The sequence below is a fragment of the Nomascus leucogenys genome, chromosome 22a, assembly GCF_006542625.1.
Source record: "Nomascus leucogenys isolate Asia chromosome 22a, Asia_NLE_v1, whole genome shotgun sequence".
NCBI lineage: Eukaryota > Metazoa > Chordata > Mammalia > Primates > Hylobatidae > Nomascus > Nomascus leucogenys.
In genome coordinates this window covers 52,573,622-52,589,784 of record NC_044402.1, presented here as the reverse complement: position 1 = coordinate 52,589,784, position 16,163 = coordinate 52,573,622, and the positions used below count along the sequence as shown (strand labels likewise).

General features: G+C 49.0%; 2 protein-coding genes across 5 annotated transcripts; one reads left to right on the top strand and one right to left on the bottom strand.

Moving 5' to 3' along the window:
* Window positions 1–2,007: 2,007 nt before the first annotated feature.
* On the bottom strand, window positions 2,008–13,412 carry NFKBIL1 (NFKB inhibitor like 1). Of its 4 annotated transcripts, none has more exons than XM_003272082.2 (4): window positions 13,276–13,412; window positions 11,851–12,127; window positions 2,988–3,209; window positions 2,008–2,815 (listed from the first exon to the last, which is right to left on the bottom strand). In XM_003272082.2, exons 2-4 carry the CDS (start codon window positions 12,113–12,115, stop codon window positions 2,226–2,228), a joined length of 1,077 nt encoding a protein of 358 aa, XP_003272130.2. In that variant the 5' UTR covers window positions 12,116–12,127; window positions 13,276–13,412; the 3' UTR covers window positions 2,008–2,225. The 4 variants fall into 4 exon arrangements, with proteins under 4 accessions (XP_003272130.2, XP_003272131.2, XP_030659121.1 ...); XM_003272083.2 differs by having other exon boundaries at window positions 3,033–3,209; window positions 13,276–13,398; XM_030803261.1 differs by lacking the exon at window positions 13,276–13,412 and adding an exon at window positions 12,538–12,718.
* Window positions 13,405–15,790, top strand: ATP6V1G2 (ATPase H+ transporting V1 subunit G2). Its single transcript, XM_003272087.4, has 3 exons — window positions 13,405–13,771; window positions 14,036–14,136; window positions 14,657–15,790. Exons 1-3 carry the CDS (start codon window positions 13,690–13,692, stop codon window positions 14,828–14,830), a joined length of 357 nt encoding a protein of 118 aa, XP_003272135.1. The 5' UTR covers window positions 13,405–13,689; the 3' UTR covers window positions 14,831–15,790.
* The last annotated feature ends 373 nt before the right edge of the window (window positions 15,791–16,163 follow it).

Below are 16,163 nucleotides of genomic sequence, written 5' to 3'. Positions count from 1 at the left end.
CTCAGTTGACCTACACTGAACAGACATCCTCCCAGATCCTTTTCCTAACTTAACCCAAACCTGCCCCAACCTGAGTCCTCAAACTGACCCTCTTCAATCGCATTATTCTTTTCCAGGCCTATTCCTCCAATTGAATCCCAATGCATCCTCCACTGAGACTCAACTCCTGGTGCCAGCTCTAGAGAGCAGAGATACACTTCCACCTACCCACTGTTTCATGGCAGGCACTGAGTCACCCCTTGGGAGTCCCTGGCCCCCATCCCTGCCCCCACCATGCTGGACAGGATGCCTGCTGCCTACCCCAAGGGGTCAGAGGAAGCCAGGGCCTCTAGGGCTCAGTATTTTTATCAGCCTAGGAAACAAGAGACACAGAAGCGGAAATCATGTGGTCAGAGAAAGTGAACAGCCCTTATCTCAGGGGAACCCCCACCAGGGCTGGGGGCCAGACACCAGGGAGGGATGTTGAAAAGACTGTGGTCCGGTGGGCCCAGGTTTCAGGGCTTATTTTGCTTTGGTTTTATGTAACTCTTGCAGAAGGGGAAATGATGTGCTTAAAAACCAGTGAGAAATCTCCTGGGTGGAGGAGTAAATTTGGTCACCAGAGTTTTCTGTAATTTACTTCTCAACCCCCAGCTTAGGGATCCTAACCCCAAACTCCCCCCAAGGCCAAACCTGGACTCTTTGCATGCCACTTCCGAAAAGCTCCAGCCTGTGAGAGGAACCGGACGCCAGGGTCACACACAGCTTGAAGTCTCTTCTCTGAATCACAGCAGCTTCCTCTCACAGGATCTTTCTCACCAGCCCTTCCCCCTCCTGCACCCTGAACATCTGCCTGGTCCTTCAGAGGCCTTGAGTCTCTTCCGAACTTCAGGCTGTCTTCTTCAAGGATCTCATGCCCACCCATGTTCCCGTGTTCCCAGAGGCTTGCCCTCCCTGTCCTCTACTGCCTTCCACTTCCACTCCTGGGATTCTCCTATAGACACCTGGGCTCAAAACCTGGAAGATAAGTTTCTGATTGATAAGATGCTCTGGTGTAACTATGCAGACAGTGCACTCACCAGCACATGCCTGTACTCTCCTTGCAGCCCTGTCCTTTCTTTTTGCCGAGTTTCCAGTTGTGTCCTGGGCGATGGTAGTGGGGTCTACCTATCTTAGTTTCCAGGGAGCCCCTCTCTCCTCCGTGGGAATCCCAGACTCTCCCTCCACCTTTCAGGACTTCAACTACTGGTTCTTGGAAAAGGAAATGTTTATAGGGAAGGCCATTCCTGGGCTGCCCAGAGATGAACTCAGGTTTAGGATGAGGCAGAAGCTGAATGGTGGAGATGAGGATTGGGGCCCTGGAGGAAGAGAGATACAACTGACAAGCTAGAGGGCAGAGATGGATGGAGCCAGCAGCCTGGCTGGCTTTGGGTGTGGAGCTCCAGTTGCCCAAGAACAGACAACCCATGTTACATAATTTTGCTCTTTCCACCTCCTTCCCCTGCTCCTAATTTTAGCAACTGAAATTCCACTCCCCCACAGGGCTCTTCCTCCAGCCATTCTGCTTGTATTCCCCATCCTCCCCCAGCCTCCTCATGGCCCCCAGCCCCGGCTGCCCCCAACTCGCTCATTCAGTGACTCAGCAAAGGGAAAGCCCTGTGTTGGGGGAAGGGGGTGTTAAGTGGGGAGGAGGATGTGGTTCAGCTTGGGGAGCCAGGGAGGGGAGGGAAACTGGTTTTGTTCCCCTTTTTGCCTCTGTTCGCATCTATTTCTCCAGCCACAGATTGCAGGGTGGAAAAGACCCCAGTGTAGGGAGTGGAGTGAGACTGGATGGCAAACTGGGCTTTCTTAGGGCTGAACTGAGGGGTCATGCAGAGGCTTCTCGCTCCAGCTTAGAGCCCGTGTTAGCGTGTGCGTGTCTGTTGCAGGTGTGTAGGAGCTGTGGGTTTCAGCAGGCGGGGCGGGAAAGGAGATGTCATGGGTGATGAAAACCACAGCAATGGAAAAAGACAGAGGAGACACTGGGAGTGAGACGTGGAACCAGGTCTTATTAGGAAACGGCAGAGTCAAGGAGCAGTGGTGGCGGCCCACACCCCCCACCCCCACTTGTTACAACTTTCGCTCCCACCCATATCCTCTGCTGAGCAGCACCTGGCTCTTCCTTGTGGTCCCTATCCTTTCCCTTACCCTTCCTTCTGCCTCATCCTGAGGCTGCAGCCCCGAAGTTTCTTGCTTCTTCCCTAGGGTCACTTGAGGGCCTCTGCATGGCGATTCAGGGCCTGAGAAAGGGCTGTCACTGCCCCCATCACACGGCCCAGCTCCCAGGTCTCAATCTGGCTTCGGAATCGCTGCAGGAAGCGGTCAGGGTGCCAGCGGACCTGCTGGACCCTCAAGTACCTCCTCAGAGCCCCCTGTTCCTCCAAAGGGGGGCCCCTGGCCACCAGGGCTGCAGCCATGGCCTCTGGGTCCCCTCCCCCAGGGCAGGGCCAGGGCACATCACCAAATCGCCAGAGGCTGCCCCTCCCTGCTCCTCTGGGGTGCTCTGCCCTGGGCCCGGCCCTGGCTGGCTTGGGTTCTCGGTCCCCTAGAGCCTCCTGCGCCCTCCTGGCTCGGCTCTCACGCAGTTCTTCCTCCTTGGCCCGCGCTCGCTCTCTGAAGAGCCGCTGCTCCTCCTCCTGCTGTCGCCAGCTCTGGCTGGAGCCCTCAGCCCGTGGGGGTCGAAAGGATCCCTCTGCTTCTCGCTGCTGCTGCTGGCACTTCTGGGCATGTTCCCGGGCCAGGCGATCTGACCAGGCTGAGAAGGACTCAGGTTCCTGGGTTTCATGGGAGGAATCACCTGTTTGGGAGGGTGGGATGGGGGTAGTTGGAGAGAGGCTGTGAGAAGGTGATGGGCCCCAAGAAGCAGGGAAGCACAGAGGAGGGGGCAGAGGAGCCTAGTGTGACGCATTCATGCAGATGGAAAGTGGCCAGCAGGGAAGGGCAGCTGTGGATAGCAGTGGACTTCTCACCTTCAAACCTCCCCATGACTTCCTGCCACTCGTCCTCCAGCTCACCCTGGAGCTTCTGTCTCCATTCCCGCTCCTTGGAGGCATCATCTTCTTCCTCCTCTTCAGCAGAATCCCAGGGGGGTCCCCAGCCCAAAATTTGGCCAGGGGTCTCCCCATCCTTATTCTTTATTCCCATGGCGGAGGGACAGCGGCTTAGCAGCGGGAGGAAGAAATCGGTGTAGGCTGTTGGTGGGAAAGCAAGGAGCAGAAGTTAGCTGGGACTCCCACTCCTCGGCAGAGCTGCCATCTTGAATCCTGCTGGTCACTCACTCCCTTGGTCTTAAAGCAATGGAAGGGTGGCTCACATGGATGCCTCCTGGGTATTAGGAAATAACCATCACTGATAAACACAGACTGATAGTTTACCACATGCATGATAAGTGTGGTAGTTTAAAATATTCTCGGCCGGGCGCGGTGGCTCACACCTGTAATCCCAGCACTTTGGGAGGCAGAGGCAGGCGGATCACGAGGTCAGGAGATCAAGACCATCCTGGCTAACACAGTGAAATCCCATCTCTACTAAAAAATACAAAAAATTAGCCAGGTGTGGTGGTGGGCACCTGTAGTCCCAGCTACTCGGCAGGCTGAGGCAGGAGAATGACATGAACCTGGGAGGTGGAGCTTGTAGTGAGCCAAGATCGCGCCACTGCACTCCAGCCTAGGCGACAGAGCAAGACTCCGTCTCAAAAAAAAAAAAAAAAAAATTCTTACTTGTGTCTCCACAAACTATTTCAGCGTCCTAGAAGTTCTACCATGCCAACTGACATTTTCTGACCTGCCTCCAGCCACCAAAGCAGGGCCCAAATTCTTTGACTATGTATTCTACTTTTCACTTAAAAATATTGTCACTATATAAATCCCTTATTTTCTCACCTGAAACCATATATCAGACTGGGAAAATATCTCAACGCTCTACTCTGGGCCATTAATAAATACACAAATATGTAATACTTATCTTTCATTATCACTTATCAATAAACTGAGTAAAATAAATGTTTTCAGGGAAATTACTCTCAGCCAGCCTTACTAGGGATGATGGGAGAGGGGTGGGGAGGTGAACCGGCAACAACTATGGCCAGCGGCAGAGCAAGCTCTTTCCAAACGACTGCTGACCTAGGGCAGGGGAAAGGGAGTGGAGTGTGACAGAGGGTCTCACCCATGGGCTGAGAGAAAACAGGAGAGGAACCGACGTTCCTGAACTCCCCTTTTCTTCAGTCCCAACCTTGCTGCATCTGGCTCAAGGTTAGCTGAGTGCCATGCTACTTCCTTCACTGCCAACCCAGGCACCCTGGCCAGGCCCACCTGCTGTGGCCGCCAACCACCTCTTTCACTTGGGGGATAGAAGCAGCGGAGGGAGGCAGCCTTCCTTCCTGTGGACCTACTTTCTTTCCCAGGGGTAAGAGGAAATGGGCTAGCAGTCCTTAAATCTTTATTTGGTAGTGCTGCAAAGTACTGTTTACCTGGCAGAAAGCTGGAATAGGGGAAGGCAAGTCCAGGAAGGCAAGAAGACAGAATGGCTCAGGTGTGGCTGGCGAAGGCCCACCATCCCTACCCAAATCACATCAGGGTGGGGGGAGGCACTTCTCCCTAGTGCTGCTGTGACCTGTCACAGACCCTCTCAACTTGTCCCACCCAGGGAGTACCTGGTCCTGTCTTTCATTCGCATGTTCCCCACCTGAGCTCACTGCAGGGGTGAGCGTGGTGGGTGCTCAGGCTTGCATGGGAGGTTTACATTCATAGGTTTTAAGGAGTAGGGCCTCCAACTATAAAAACATAATATTAAACAGCCACTACAACTGAGGCATGTGTTGGAAAAAAGCTGGCGACAAAACTGTAGAAGGGATCAGATGTGGCCAGGCACGGTGGCTCACGCCTGTAATCCCAGCACTTTGGGAGGCTGAGAGGGGGGTGGATCACAAGGTCAGGAGTTCAAGACCATGGTGGCATGGTAGCATGTGCCTGTAATCCCAGCTACTTGGGAGGCTGAGTCAGCAGAATCACTTGAACCTGGAAGGCAGAGGTTGCAGTGAGCTGAGATCGTGCCATTGCACTCCAGCCTGGGCAACAGAGGGAGACTCCGTTTCAAAAAAAAAAAAAAGAAAAAAAATAGACTGGCAAAAAATATGTAAAAATTCTAGCCTATGGGTGGTGGGGCTGTAGGTGGCTTTTCCCCCAATTTTATTTGACATTTTAATGTGAAAGGGATATAATTAAGTTGAAATTTTCTTTTTAAAGAAGGAAGAACAAATTTGATAACTATTAACAGTGTACTGTGATCCCTTCCAGTACCACCTTGGTGTACCTAAAAGCATACATATGACACATTTATTTGGAGATATGTAACCATGCTATAAATATTGCTTGGCAACTTGCTTCTTTCATTTAACATCTCATTTATATTTTTTCCACAGGAATATATACAGTCTACCTCATAGTTTTTGATGACTTTATAATTAGTGTTCCACTGTGTGTACAAAAAAATCTCCTCACCCCAATATCGACAGACTTTGTTTCCAAAAATGTTCAGCCTCATGAGTATCTTACAGTCTTTCTGTGGGGGTAGACTTTCATAAGTGGAATTTCTGAGTCAAAGAACATGTGCAATTTTGCCAAACTGCTCTCAATAAGTTTGTCAATATACAAGTGTGCCTATGTCTTCCTTTACCAAAATTGAGTATCATCGACCCTTTTAATTTTGCCAGTTGGATAGATTAAAACATTATTTTATTAACGACGTTTTTTTCCTTTTCATGTCTTTTGGCTATTTGTAGTTTTTTGTGAATGAATTGCTCATATTCTTTATCCACTTTTTCTTTGGAAATTATATATATTGATATGAGGGTTCTATATACTGTATGTGTTATACATATTGCAAACATTTTCTTCTATCTATCTTTAAAAAAGCCTTTTTTTTCTTTTTGAGACAAGGTCTCGCCCTGTTGCCCAGGCTGCAGTGCAGTGGCATGATCTTGCTCACTGGGCTCAAGCAATCCTCCCACCTCAGCCTCCTGAGTAACTGGGACTACAGGACTACAGTCATGTACCACCACGCCTGGCTAATTTTGTATTTTTTGTAGAGACCAGGTCTCACTGTGTTGTCCAGGCTGGTCTTGAACTCCTGGCTCAAGTGATCTGCCTACCTTGGCATCCCAAAGTGTGAGATTACAGGTGTGAGCTACCGCACCCGGCCTAAAATTTTCATGTAGTTAAATCTATATCAATATATTATTTTCTGACTTTTAATTTCATTTCACTCTTAGGAAGGCTCTATTTTAAGATTATAAAACATTATCTGCATTTTCTTCTACTACTTTAGACGTATACTTATTTTTATTTTTAGAAATTAAAAAACTCAGCCAAGTGCGGTGGCTCATGCCTGTAATCCCAGCACTTTGGGAGCCCAAGGTGGGTGGATCATGAGGTCAGGAGTTCAAGACCAAGATGGTGAAACCCTGTCTCCACTAAAAATACAAAAATTAGCCTGACATGGTGGCGGATGCCTGTAATCCCAGCTACTTGGGAGGCTGAGGCAGAGAACTGCTTGAACCCGGGAGGCAGAGGTTGCAGTGAGCCAAGATTGCGCCACTGGACTCCAGCCTGGGTGACAGAGTGAGACTCTGTCTCAACAACAACAAAAAAGAAATTAAAAAACTCTCAAAAGTACAAAGTATAATACAATACAGAACCCCATTCCTACCACAGGGTTTGTTAATACTGTCATGTTTGTAATATAATTTATTTTAAGGAAATAAAATCATCACAGATAAAGGTAGTTTACCGTGATACTGCCTTCCAAATTTCATTCCTCCCCAGGCCATCTGTCCCATGAATTTGGTATGTACCTTCCTGTCATATTCAGGTGTTTAATCTGGTGGAATTTACTTTTTGTAATCAAAAGGTAGGACTCTTGTTTTTCCCTAGATGAGCCAAATGTTCCAATATCATTTATAAAATAGTTCACCTGGTCGGGCGCAGTGGCTCACGCTTGTAATCCCAGCACTTTGGGAAGCTGAGGTGAGTGGATCACCTCAGGTCAGGGCAGGAGTTTAAGACCAGCCTGGCCAACACGGTGAAACCTCCATCTCTACAAACATACAAAAATTAGCTGGGCATGATGGCAGGTGCCCAGCTACTCGGGAGGCTGAGGCAGGAGAACCGCTTGAACCCGGGAGGCGGAGGTTGTAGCAAGCTGAGATTGCACCATTGCACTCCAGCCTGGGTGACACAGCGAGACTCTGTCTCGGAAAAAAAAAAAAGTTCACCTTTCTCCAGTATTAGAAATGCCCCCTTTAGGCCTGGTGTGGTGGCTCACGCCTGTAATCCCAGCACTTGGGAGACCAAGGCGGGCGGATCACGAGGTCAGGAGTTCGAGACCAGCCTGGCCAACATAGTGAAACCCCGTCTCTACTAAAAATACAAAAAATTAGCCGGGCGTGGTGGTGGGCGCCTGTAATCCCAGCTACTTGGGAGGCTGAGGCAGGAGAATGGCTTGAACCCGGGAGGCGGAGCTTGCAGTGAGCCGAGATCATACTACTGCACTCCAGCCTGGGCGACAGAATGAGACTCCATCCCCCACTTCGCCAAAAAAAAAAAAAAAAAAAAAAAAAAAAAAAAAGGCCCGTTTATAGCAATTTACCAGATCAACTGTTCTCAATGCTCTTTAGTATGCTGGAGTTTCATACTAAGAAAAATAAACATAAAAACATTTTGGCCAGGCGCTGTGGCTCACGCCTGTAATCCTAACACTTTGGGAGGCTGAGGCAGGCAGATCACAAGGTCAAGAGATCGAGACCATCCTGGCTAACATGGTGAAACCCCGTGTCTACTAAAAATACAAAAAATTAGCCAGGTGTGGTGGCATACACCTATAGTCCCAGCTACTTGGGAGGCTGAGGCAGGAGAATCTCTTGAACCTGGGAGGTGGAGGTTGCAGTCAGCCGAGATTGTGCCACTGCACTCCAGCCTGGGCGACAGAGTGAGACTCCTTTTCAAACAAAACAAAACAAAACAGAAAACAGAAACAAAACCAAAAAACATTCTGTGGGATGGGCACAGTGGCTCATGCCTATAATCCCAACATTTTGGGAGGCTGAAGTGGGCGGATCACTTGAGGTCAGGAGTTCGAGACCAGCCTGGCCAACATGTTGAAACCCCATCTCTACTAAAAACACAAAAATTAGGTCAGGCATGGTGGCTCACGCCTGTAATCCCAGCACTTTGGGAGGCCGAGGCGGGTGGATCACCTGAGGTCAGGAGTTCGAGACCAGCCTGGCCAACATGGTGAAACCCCATCTCTATTAAAAATACAAAAATTAGCCGGGCGTGGTGGCAGGCTCCTGTAGTCCCGGCTACTGAGGAGGCTGAGGAAGGAGAATCACTTGAACCTGGGAGGCAGAGGTTGCAGTGAGTTAAGATACTGCCACTGCACTCCAGCCTGGGGAACAGAGGGAGACTCCGTCTCAAAAATAAATAAATATTTAAAAATTAATAAATAAAAATAAAAAAATTAGCTGGGCATGGTGGTGTGTGCCTGTAATCTCAGCTACTTGGGAGGCTGAGGCAGGAGAATCGCTTGAACCCAGGAAGCAGAGGTTGTAGTGAGTCGAGATCGTGCCACTGCACTCCAGCCTGGGCGACAAAGCAAGACTCCATCTCAAAAGAAAAAGAAAAAGGAAGCTGGAAGCTGAATGAGATGGGCCTTTCAACCAAGGAGTTAGAAGGCCATCTGGTGGCAGGGCTGGCAGGGGACCAGGAGTAAATAAGGCCAGAGAGGACACCAGGGTTTGGGAGTGAAGGCTCTGAGCTTGGGTCCCCCTTTGGAAGACAATGACCTGAGAGCTGTGAGATTTCAGACAAGTTCCCGAACCTTTTGGGCCCTGCTTTCCTCATCTGTAAATGGGATAATATCAGTCTCAGCAGCTTCTTAAAATTCAATACAATAAAGTTGGGCATGGTGGCTCACACCTCACGCCTCTAGTCCCCGCACTTTGGGAAGCCGAGGTGGGCAGACTGTTTGAACTCAGGAGATGGAGAACAGCCTGGATAACATAGCAAAACAGTCTCTACCAAAAATACAAACAATTAGCTGGGCATGGTGGTGTGTGCTTGTAGTCCCAGCTACTAGGCAGGCTGAGGTGGGAGGACTGCTTGAGCCCACGAGGTAGAGGCTGCAGTGAGCCATGATTGCACCACTGCACTCCAGCCTGGGAGACAGAATGAGACCCTGTCTCAAAACAAACAAGCAAATAAACAATAAAGGAAATCCCTACCACCCTATCCGGGGCATTTTGGCTGAGCGCAGTGGCTCACGCCTGTAATCCCAGCACTGTGGGAGGCTGAGGCTGGCGGGTCACCTGAGGTCGGGAGTTTGAGACCAGCCTGACCAACAGGGAGAAACCCTGTCTCTACCAAAAATACAAAATTAGCTGGGCGTGATGGTGCATGCCTGTAATCCCAGCTACTTGGGAGGCTGAGGCAGGAGAATCTCTTAAACCCAGGAGGCAGAGGTTGAGGTGGGCCGAAATCGCGCCATTGCACTCTAGCCTGGGCAACAACAGGGAACCTCCACCTCAAAAAAACAACAAAACAAAACTCCCATTTTAGCAAGGCAAATTGGGCTCACAGAGGTAAGCTGCATGTCCCTGTCGATGGCAGAGCTGGGGTCTGGATGCAGGTCTGCCTTGGGGTAATCTGCTCTTTTGCCTTCCAGGGTCCTGCCTCTTACAATATGAGCTGTCAAGTTAGATGCCTGCACTCGGTAAACCTACTCTGTTTTAAGTAAAAACAACAAGAAACAAATCTGAATATGCTAGCCTATCTCAGGTATGTTAAAGGAAATTTTTAAATGGGGTTTTTGACCATTTGGGGGAGGTTTTAGGGGAGCGGCCTTCTGTCTATACTTGAGCTGGGGGATGTTATGGTTGTTCATCTGGATCTAGAGGTTTTCCTCTAACGTTCTTACTCCAGAAGGAAATCTCTAGACGGGGAAAGGTTTCAGCTTTTATTCTAGTAAGCAGGGCTCTACCTATAAAGAGCTGCTTCCACCACTCTTTTTTTTTTTTTTTTTTTGAGACAGAGTCTCGCTCTGTTGCCCAGGCTGGAATGCAGTAGCACAATCTCGGCTCACCACAACCTCTGTCTCCCGGGTTCAAGTGATTCTCCTGCCTCAGCCTCCCAAGTAGCTGAGACTACAGGTGCGTGCCACCATGCCTAGCTAATTTTTGTATTTTTAGTACAGATGGGGTTTCACTATGTCAGCCAGGCTGGTCTTGAACTCCTGACCTCGTGATCTGCCTGCCTCGGCCTCCCAAAGTGCTGGGATTACAAGGCATGACCCACCGCACCTGGCCTCCACCACTATTATAATATCACCAGGTTCTCCATTTGAATCCTTCAGTGCCAAAGGTTTTGCAGACTTCAAATGTTTTTGGGACTCGATAGGGCTGACCTAAAAGTATACTCACTCTATATTAGGTAGCCCAGGAGGGCCTAGGCAGCCCCAAGAACCAAACACATGAGTGTTTCTGCAGGGAAATGTATGAATATTGACATCAGTAGGATAAAAATAAATAATAGTCTTACTTTAGTTCAGATTAGGTTTCTGTCACCAAATGAATTTTGGTGACAGCCTGATGAAAAATGTTTGGTTCTCAGAGTGTTTTTGAGTTTAGAATTGTGGGTAAGGGAGTATGGACCTGTTGATAACAAAAACAGGAACAAGGCCAGGTGTGGTGGCTCACACCTGTAATCCCAGCACTTTGAGAGGCTGAGATTTGTGGATCACCTGAGGTCAGGCGTTCGAGACCAGCCTGTCCAACATGGCGAAAACCCATCTCTTCTAAAAATATAAGAATTAGCTGGGTGTGGTGGCATGCGCCTGTAATCCCAGCTACTTGGGAGGCTGAGGCATGAGAATCACTTGAACCTGGGAGGTGGAGGTTGCAGTGAGCCAGGATCACACCGTTGCATTCCAGCCTGGGCAAGAAGAGTGAAACTCCACAAAAAAAAAAACAATAACAAAAAAAGAGAAACAGGAACAACAATCACCAGCATATACCAAGTGCTTATCGTGTGTGCCAGGTACTCTAATTATGTACTATGTCAGTTGATTCTCAAAACATATATGGCACAACATGGGTACTCTGAACATGGGCACAATCAATGTACAATGCTATAATGTATAACACAGGACAATGTAGCTGTTAAAAGCATGGACACTCTATCTAGTCCATCTGGGTTATAATCTCTGCTCTACCAGTGAATAACTGTAACTTTGGCAAATGACCTCTATGCCCTGTTTCCTCAGCTGGGAAATGGGGGATAATATCAGTACTCACCTCCTAAGATTGTTGTGAGGATTAAATGTGTTACTTTATGAGAAATGTCTGACACATAGCAAAGGTTATTATTTTAATTTTTACACATGGGCAAACTAAGCCTCAAGTAACCTGTCCAAGAATACGTAGCTATGAAGTGTGGAGCTGGGATTTGGAGCTGGGGTTTGAATCCAGGCAATCTAACTCCAGAGCCTACCTTCTATGCTATTTTTTGGCTACAAGCAAACAATCTGTCAAGAAACAAAGTAGCTACTAATCTAAACAGATGTGAAATTTGAAGACCAGTTGCTCTTTGGGGAATGTTGGGTTCTTCAGACAATGGTAGCTCAGTAATGTAAAGGCACAAATGACAGCCACATGCCAACTTGGTTAACTCCTTCCCTAGGTCCTGATAACCAAATAACTAGCTTATTTCTCAACTATTGGTTGGCTTTTATTTGAGGTCTGGTCAGCTGCTTATGACCTTGTTCCCCACTGAGCAGACTCACCATCTGGGCCCTGGCGGGCAGCAGCATGCAGTGCCGTGTCCCCATGGCGGTCCTGGTGGGCAGGGTCGGCCCCGAGCCGAAGCAGCAGGCACAGGGCAGGGGCATCGTGGCGGGCACAGGCCCGGTGCAGTGGTGGGGGCTGCCCAGCATCTACATCGAGGCCTGGGTGTCGCTGGAGGAGGGCCTGGGCCCGGACCAGCCGTCCTGCAGACAAGTAACGACGAAAGCGACGTTCTCGGCGTTGGCGGCGGGAAGTGGAGGCCATGGAACTCTTGGGCTGGGGAAGGAAAAAAGGCAGCAGTCAGGACTTCAGCCTTGGCTGGTCCTTCTCTCTCCATCTCTGACATCCCCTGTTGTTTCTCCCTTTGGTTCCGTTTTCTTCTAATATCTTCAGCAAGAGATGAGGCCTATCCTAACCCTGATCCTTTATCAGATGATAGATTTGAAAAAAAATTTTTTTGAGGGGGGTGATAGGATCAGAGGTTTAATTTTTTTAATGTAAAATTCGAGAAAAGGGTAAATAATTGGTTTAAGGCTCAGAAGCCCAGGTAAATTTTTAATTTTTAACAAAGAACTTTAAAAAAACCCAACAGGGCCGGATGGGGAAAATTTTTATCAGCAGAAATCTGAGTTTTAAAAAGTCACAGATAATCTCCAATAATGATCTAGAAATTGAATATCATGTACCCGGCAGACAGATGTGGAGGCTTCTTCCTCTGGAACCTGGGGGGAGGGGTTACTCATCAGACCTGCCCCCGCCCCCCCAAGTACCCCCAGAGCTGTAGGCCCAAGGCCTGTGTTTAAGAAGCTCGGAGACTGGAGGCGGGAAGGGCGGAGACACTCCAGGCTGGAGGAAATGGCGCAAGCAGAGACTCAGGTGGAGGGCGGAAGTGAACTGTGAGGGGCGTTACCGGATGTCGTTCTGCCCCGACAGGGTGGTACTTGGCCAGATCTCCCGGGGGAAACTAGGGAACTTAAGTTAAAGGGGCCGTCTGAAACCAGAAGACTGGACTAGAGGCGAGGAAAAGGAGGAGAGGGGAGGGGAGGGAGAAAAGAGAGTTATTTGGAGGTTTTTTCCCGCCTCCTCTAACTTGGCAGAGAGAAGAGATGGTTCAGTGATGGACGAAAAGATGAGAAGACAGAGAAAACAGGGGAGATAAAGACAGGATAAAAATCACAGTGGGCCAAGAACAGGGACAGATCAAAAAAGAGAAAAAATATAGACAAAAGACGGAAGAAGACTACCGTAGGATGCGGCAAGTGAGATGCAGAAATTTGGACTTGAGAAATATGTAGAAAAAGATGGAGATGTCAACAACAGGAGGCAGGGGAGGGGGCGGGGTGGTGGAGAGAGAAAGGGAGTCAGTTTAGAATTAAGCCCAGAATGCTCTCTTCCCAACACAGGTTGCATGATGACATCCTTACCTTTTCACCCCATTCACAACCCTTTATGCTTCCTCTGATACCACCAATCAAGTTCTCCTTCTCCCACCTTAGTACTCCCCCCTCTCTGCCCCTGCCTCATCCCTAGACCTTTCCGACTGGGATGGCTAACCTGTTGTAAGCCCGCAGCTTTGGGCCTGGTCTCTGCTGCTCCCAGGCGGCCCCTTTGGGTACTGCCTGAGCAAGAAGTGCTGGAGAGGAGGACCAGTCATCAATAGGAGGATGAGATTGGGAGAGACACTCGGTGCAGGACGCTGAGTGAGAAGGGGAGCACTAGGACCCAGGGGTAGTGGAGGACTGCAGCAACGAGCTGGAGGAGGAGAAGTAAGCGGTGGGGGGTGGGAGCCATCTGGTACTTTGACAGCATTCAAAACAGCATCGGCCATAACAACAGAAATGGCCAGTCAGTCCCAGGGTATCCAGCAGCTTCTGCAAGCTGAGAAGCGGGCAGCTGAGAAGGTGGCAGATGCCAGAAAGAGTGAGTCTCCTCTGTCCTCCCTTAGGAGTCTGGAAAGAAAATTGGGCGTGGGGGACAGCAAACATTTTGGGAAAGCCCAAGGCTGGTGGGAAGACAGCTAGGGTCTGGAGGCTGGTTAGGAGGGAAAAAATGGATGGATATTAGAATCTGGCACTTGGTTGGCTGACAGAAGGCTGTATAACTTTCTGGAAGGGACTGACTCCTGCTATTACATTGTGTGTGTGTGGGTCCACCCCCACCCACTGTCCTTTCTTCTGCCTCCAGGGAAGGCCCGGCGACTGAAGCAGGCAAAGGAGGAGGCACAGATGGAGGTGGAGCAATACCGCAGAGAGCGAGAGCAGGAATTCCAGAGCAAGCAGCAGGCGGTGAGTTGAGGCAGAGTCGGGATGAGACCCCGGTGCAAGTTGGTGGGTGCATCTAGTGAGGTGTGTTAAGGGTGACTCAACAAGAAAATATGGTGGCAGAGGGCTGAGGCTGAGGGGACCTGGCAGGGACCACAACATTGGTGAAACTTTGTGATGATATGTAAGAGAGTCTGGGAAGGCCACATAGAGCTTGTGGGTGGAATGCCACAGTCTGTGTAAAGTATAACATCTATGTGGAGTATGATTAACATTTGTGGTGGAGGGTAGAGTTTTATGGTTATGGATGGTGAGGTGGTGGGGATATTACGGTCTGTTTTAGGATGAAGTTGCATGTTAGGTCTAAGGGGAAAGGGGACTGTGTTGATCTCTTTGGTGTTGGGATATTTCTGTGGGATGGGGGTAGTTTCTGAGAGGGCCTTTCTTCTAGGCTTTGTTTCAGGATCTTTCCCCTCATATGCCTGGACCCTTGTCTGTTTCTGCTTTTCCCTTTCTCTCTTCCACCCCTCTTCCTACCCCCCAGGCCATGGGCTCCCAGGGGAACCTGTCCGCTGAGGTGGAGCAGGCTACAAGGCGCCAGGTGCAGGGCATGCAGAGCTCCCAGCAGAGAAACCGAGAGCGTGTCCTGGCCCAGCTTCTTGGCATGGTCTGCGACGTCAGGCCCCAGGTCCACCCCAACTACCGGATTTCTGCCTAGGGCCACCGTAGGGCCTGACTCCTTCTGCCAGTTCCCTCCCTCAAAGAAATCCTCCAATCAGAATCACCTCCCACCATAATCCCTGTCTTCTTTCCATCCCCTAGAAATCCTGGGAGGCAGGATCCAATAATTTTCCTGTGACACTTATAAATATCCTGCTCACATCTGAATCTCCTTGTTGTTCTTTAACCCTCACTGGGACTTTGTAAACTTCCAAGTCATTCTGACCTAAACCCTCTATGAAATTTGTAATATGGGGAAGTAGGAATGTGGAAAACATTCTGACTTCAGCATCTGGCAGATGTGGGTCCCTCTCTTGACCCTGTCACTTGCTGGCTGTGAAACCGGGACAAGCTACTTAACTTGGTAGCCTCGATGTCCTCCTCTGTGAAACTGGGATGATAATAATGCCTACCTTGTGAGGGTTGCTTCAATGATTAGGAATCATTCTGTAAAGTCTAGCACAGTTCCTCGCATATTGTAGCAGTGATTCAGTAAGTAGCAACCCTGTGATACTATTACCACCACCTGCTCACTGGCCAAAACCTACACAGCTGTTTCCTCACTTCCATCACTGGCTCTCTAATTCCACTTGTTCATTCTGTGACCCTAGTTATTTTCTGAATAATTGGTTCTTCTCTTTTCCCAGAGACCTTCTGATCTCCAAAAAGAGGAGATGACTACATTTAGCCCCCCTCTTATAACTCCAGGTAGAGAACTGCATTTTGTAGCCTTTGTTTTTCTTATGCTGATCTTTGTCTTTATTAGATTTTCCTCCTTTCCTATTTCCCCAAAGACTTATCAGATGCTCATTGCTTTCTAAGAGCTAAAATGATACTGTGTTCCCTCATATGCATGCCCTTCCTTTCTATATCCTTGACACCTTACTTTCCCATTGTAACAATAAAAAAAGTATCAATAAAATAATTATCGGCAAATAAATTGGTGAGTTGAAGCAGCCTCCTTTTGCCTCATCATTTCTCATTTTCAGTCACTTCGTTGTTTTTTTTTTTTTTTTTTTTTTGAGATGGAGTTTTGCTCATTGCCCAGGCTGGAATACAATGGCGTGATCTCAGCTCACTGCAACCTCTGCCTCCCGGGTTCAAGCGATTCTCCTGCCTCAGCCTCCCAAGTAGCTGGAATTATGGGTGTGTGCCACCACACTTGGCTATTTTTTGTATTTTTAGTAGAGATGGGGTTTCACCATGTTGGTCAGGCTGGTCTCAAACTCCTGACCTCAAGTGGTCCACCTGCCTCGGCCTCCCAAAGTGCTGGGATTAGAGGTGTGAGCCACCGCACCTGGCCTTCAGTCACTTTCTTATTTTCTGTTTAC

Coding starts and splice junctions, on each gene's coding strand:
- NFKBIL1 (XM_030803261.1), bottom strand. CDS start 12,594: ATGAGTAACCCCTCCCCCCAGGTTCCAGAGGAAGAAGCCTCCACATCT. Junction 12,128..12,537: donor CCTCCACATCTGTCTGCCGG/GTACATGATATT, acceptor TTCCTTCCCCAG/CCCAAGAGTTCCATGGCCTC. Junction 3,210..11,850: donor TGCCCGCCAGGGCCCAGATG/GTGAGTCTGCTC, acceptor TCCCACCAACAG/CCTACACCGATTTCTTCCTC.
- ATP6V1G2 (XM_003272087.4), top strand. CDS start 13,690: ATGGCCAGTCAGTCCCAGGGTATCCAGCAGCTTCTGCAAGCTGAGAAG. Junction 13,772..14,035: donor GGTGGCAGATGCCAGAAAGA/GTGAGTCTCCTC, acceptor TTCTGCCTCCAG/GGAAGGCCCGGCGACTGAAG. Junction 14,137..14,656: donor TCCAGAGCAAGCAGCAGGCG/GTGAGTTGAGGC, acceptor CCTACCCCCCAG/GCCATGGGCTCCCAGGGGAA.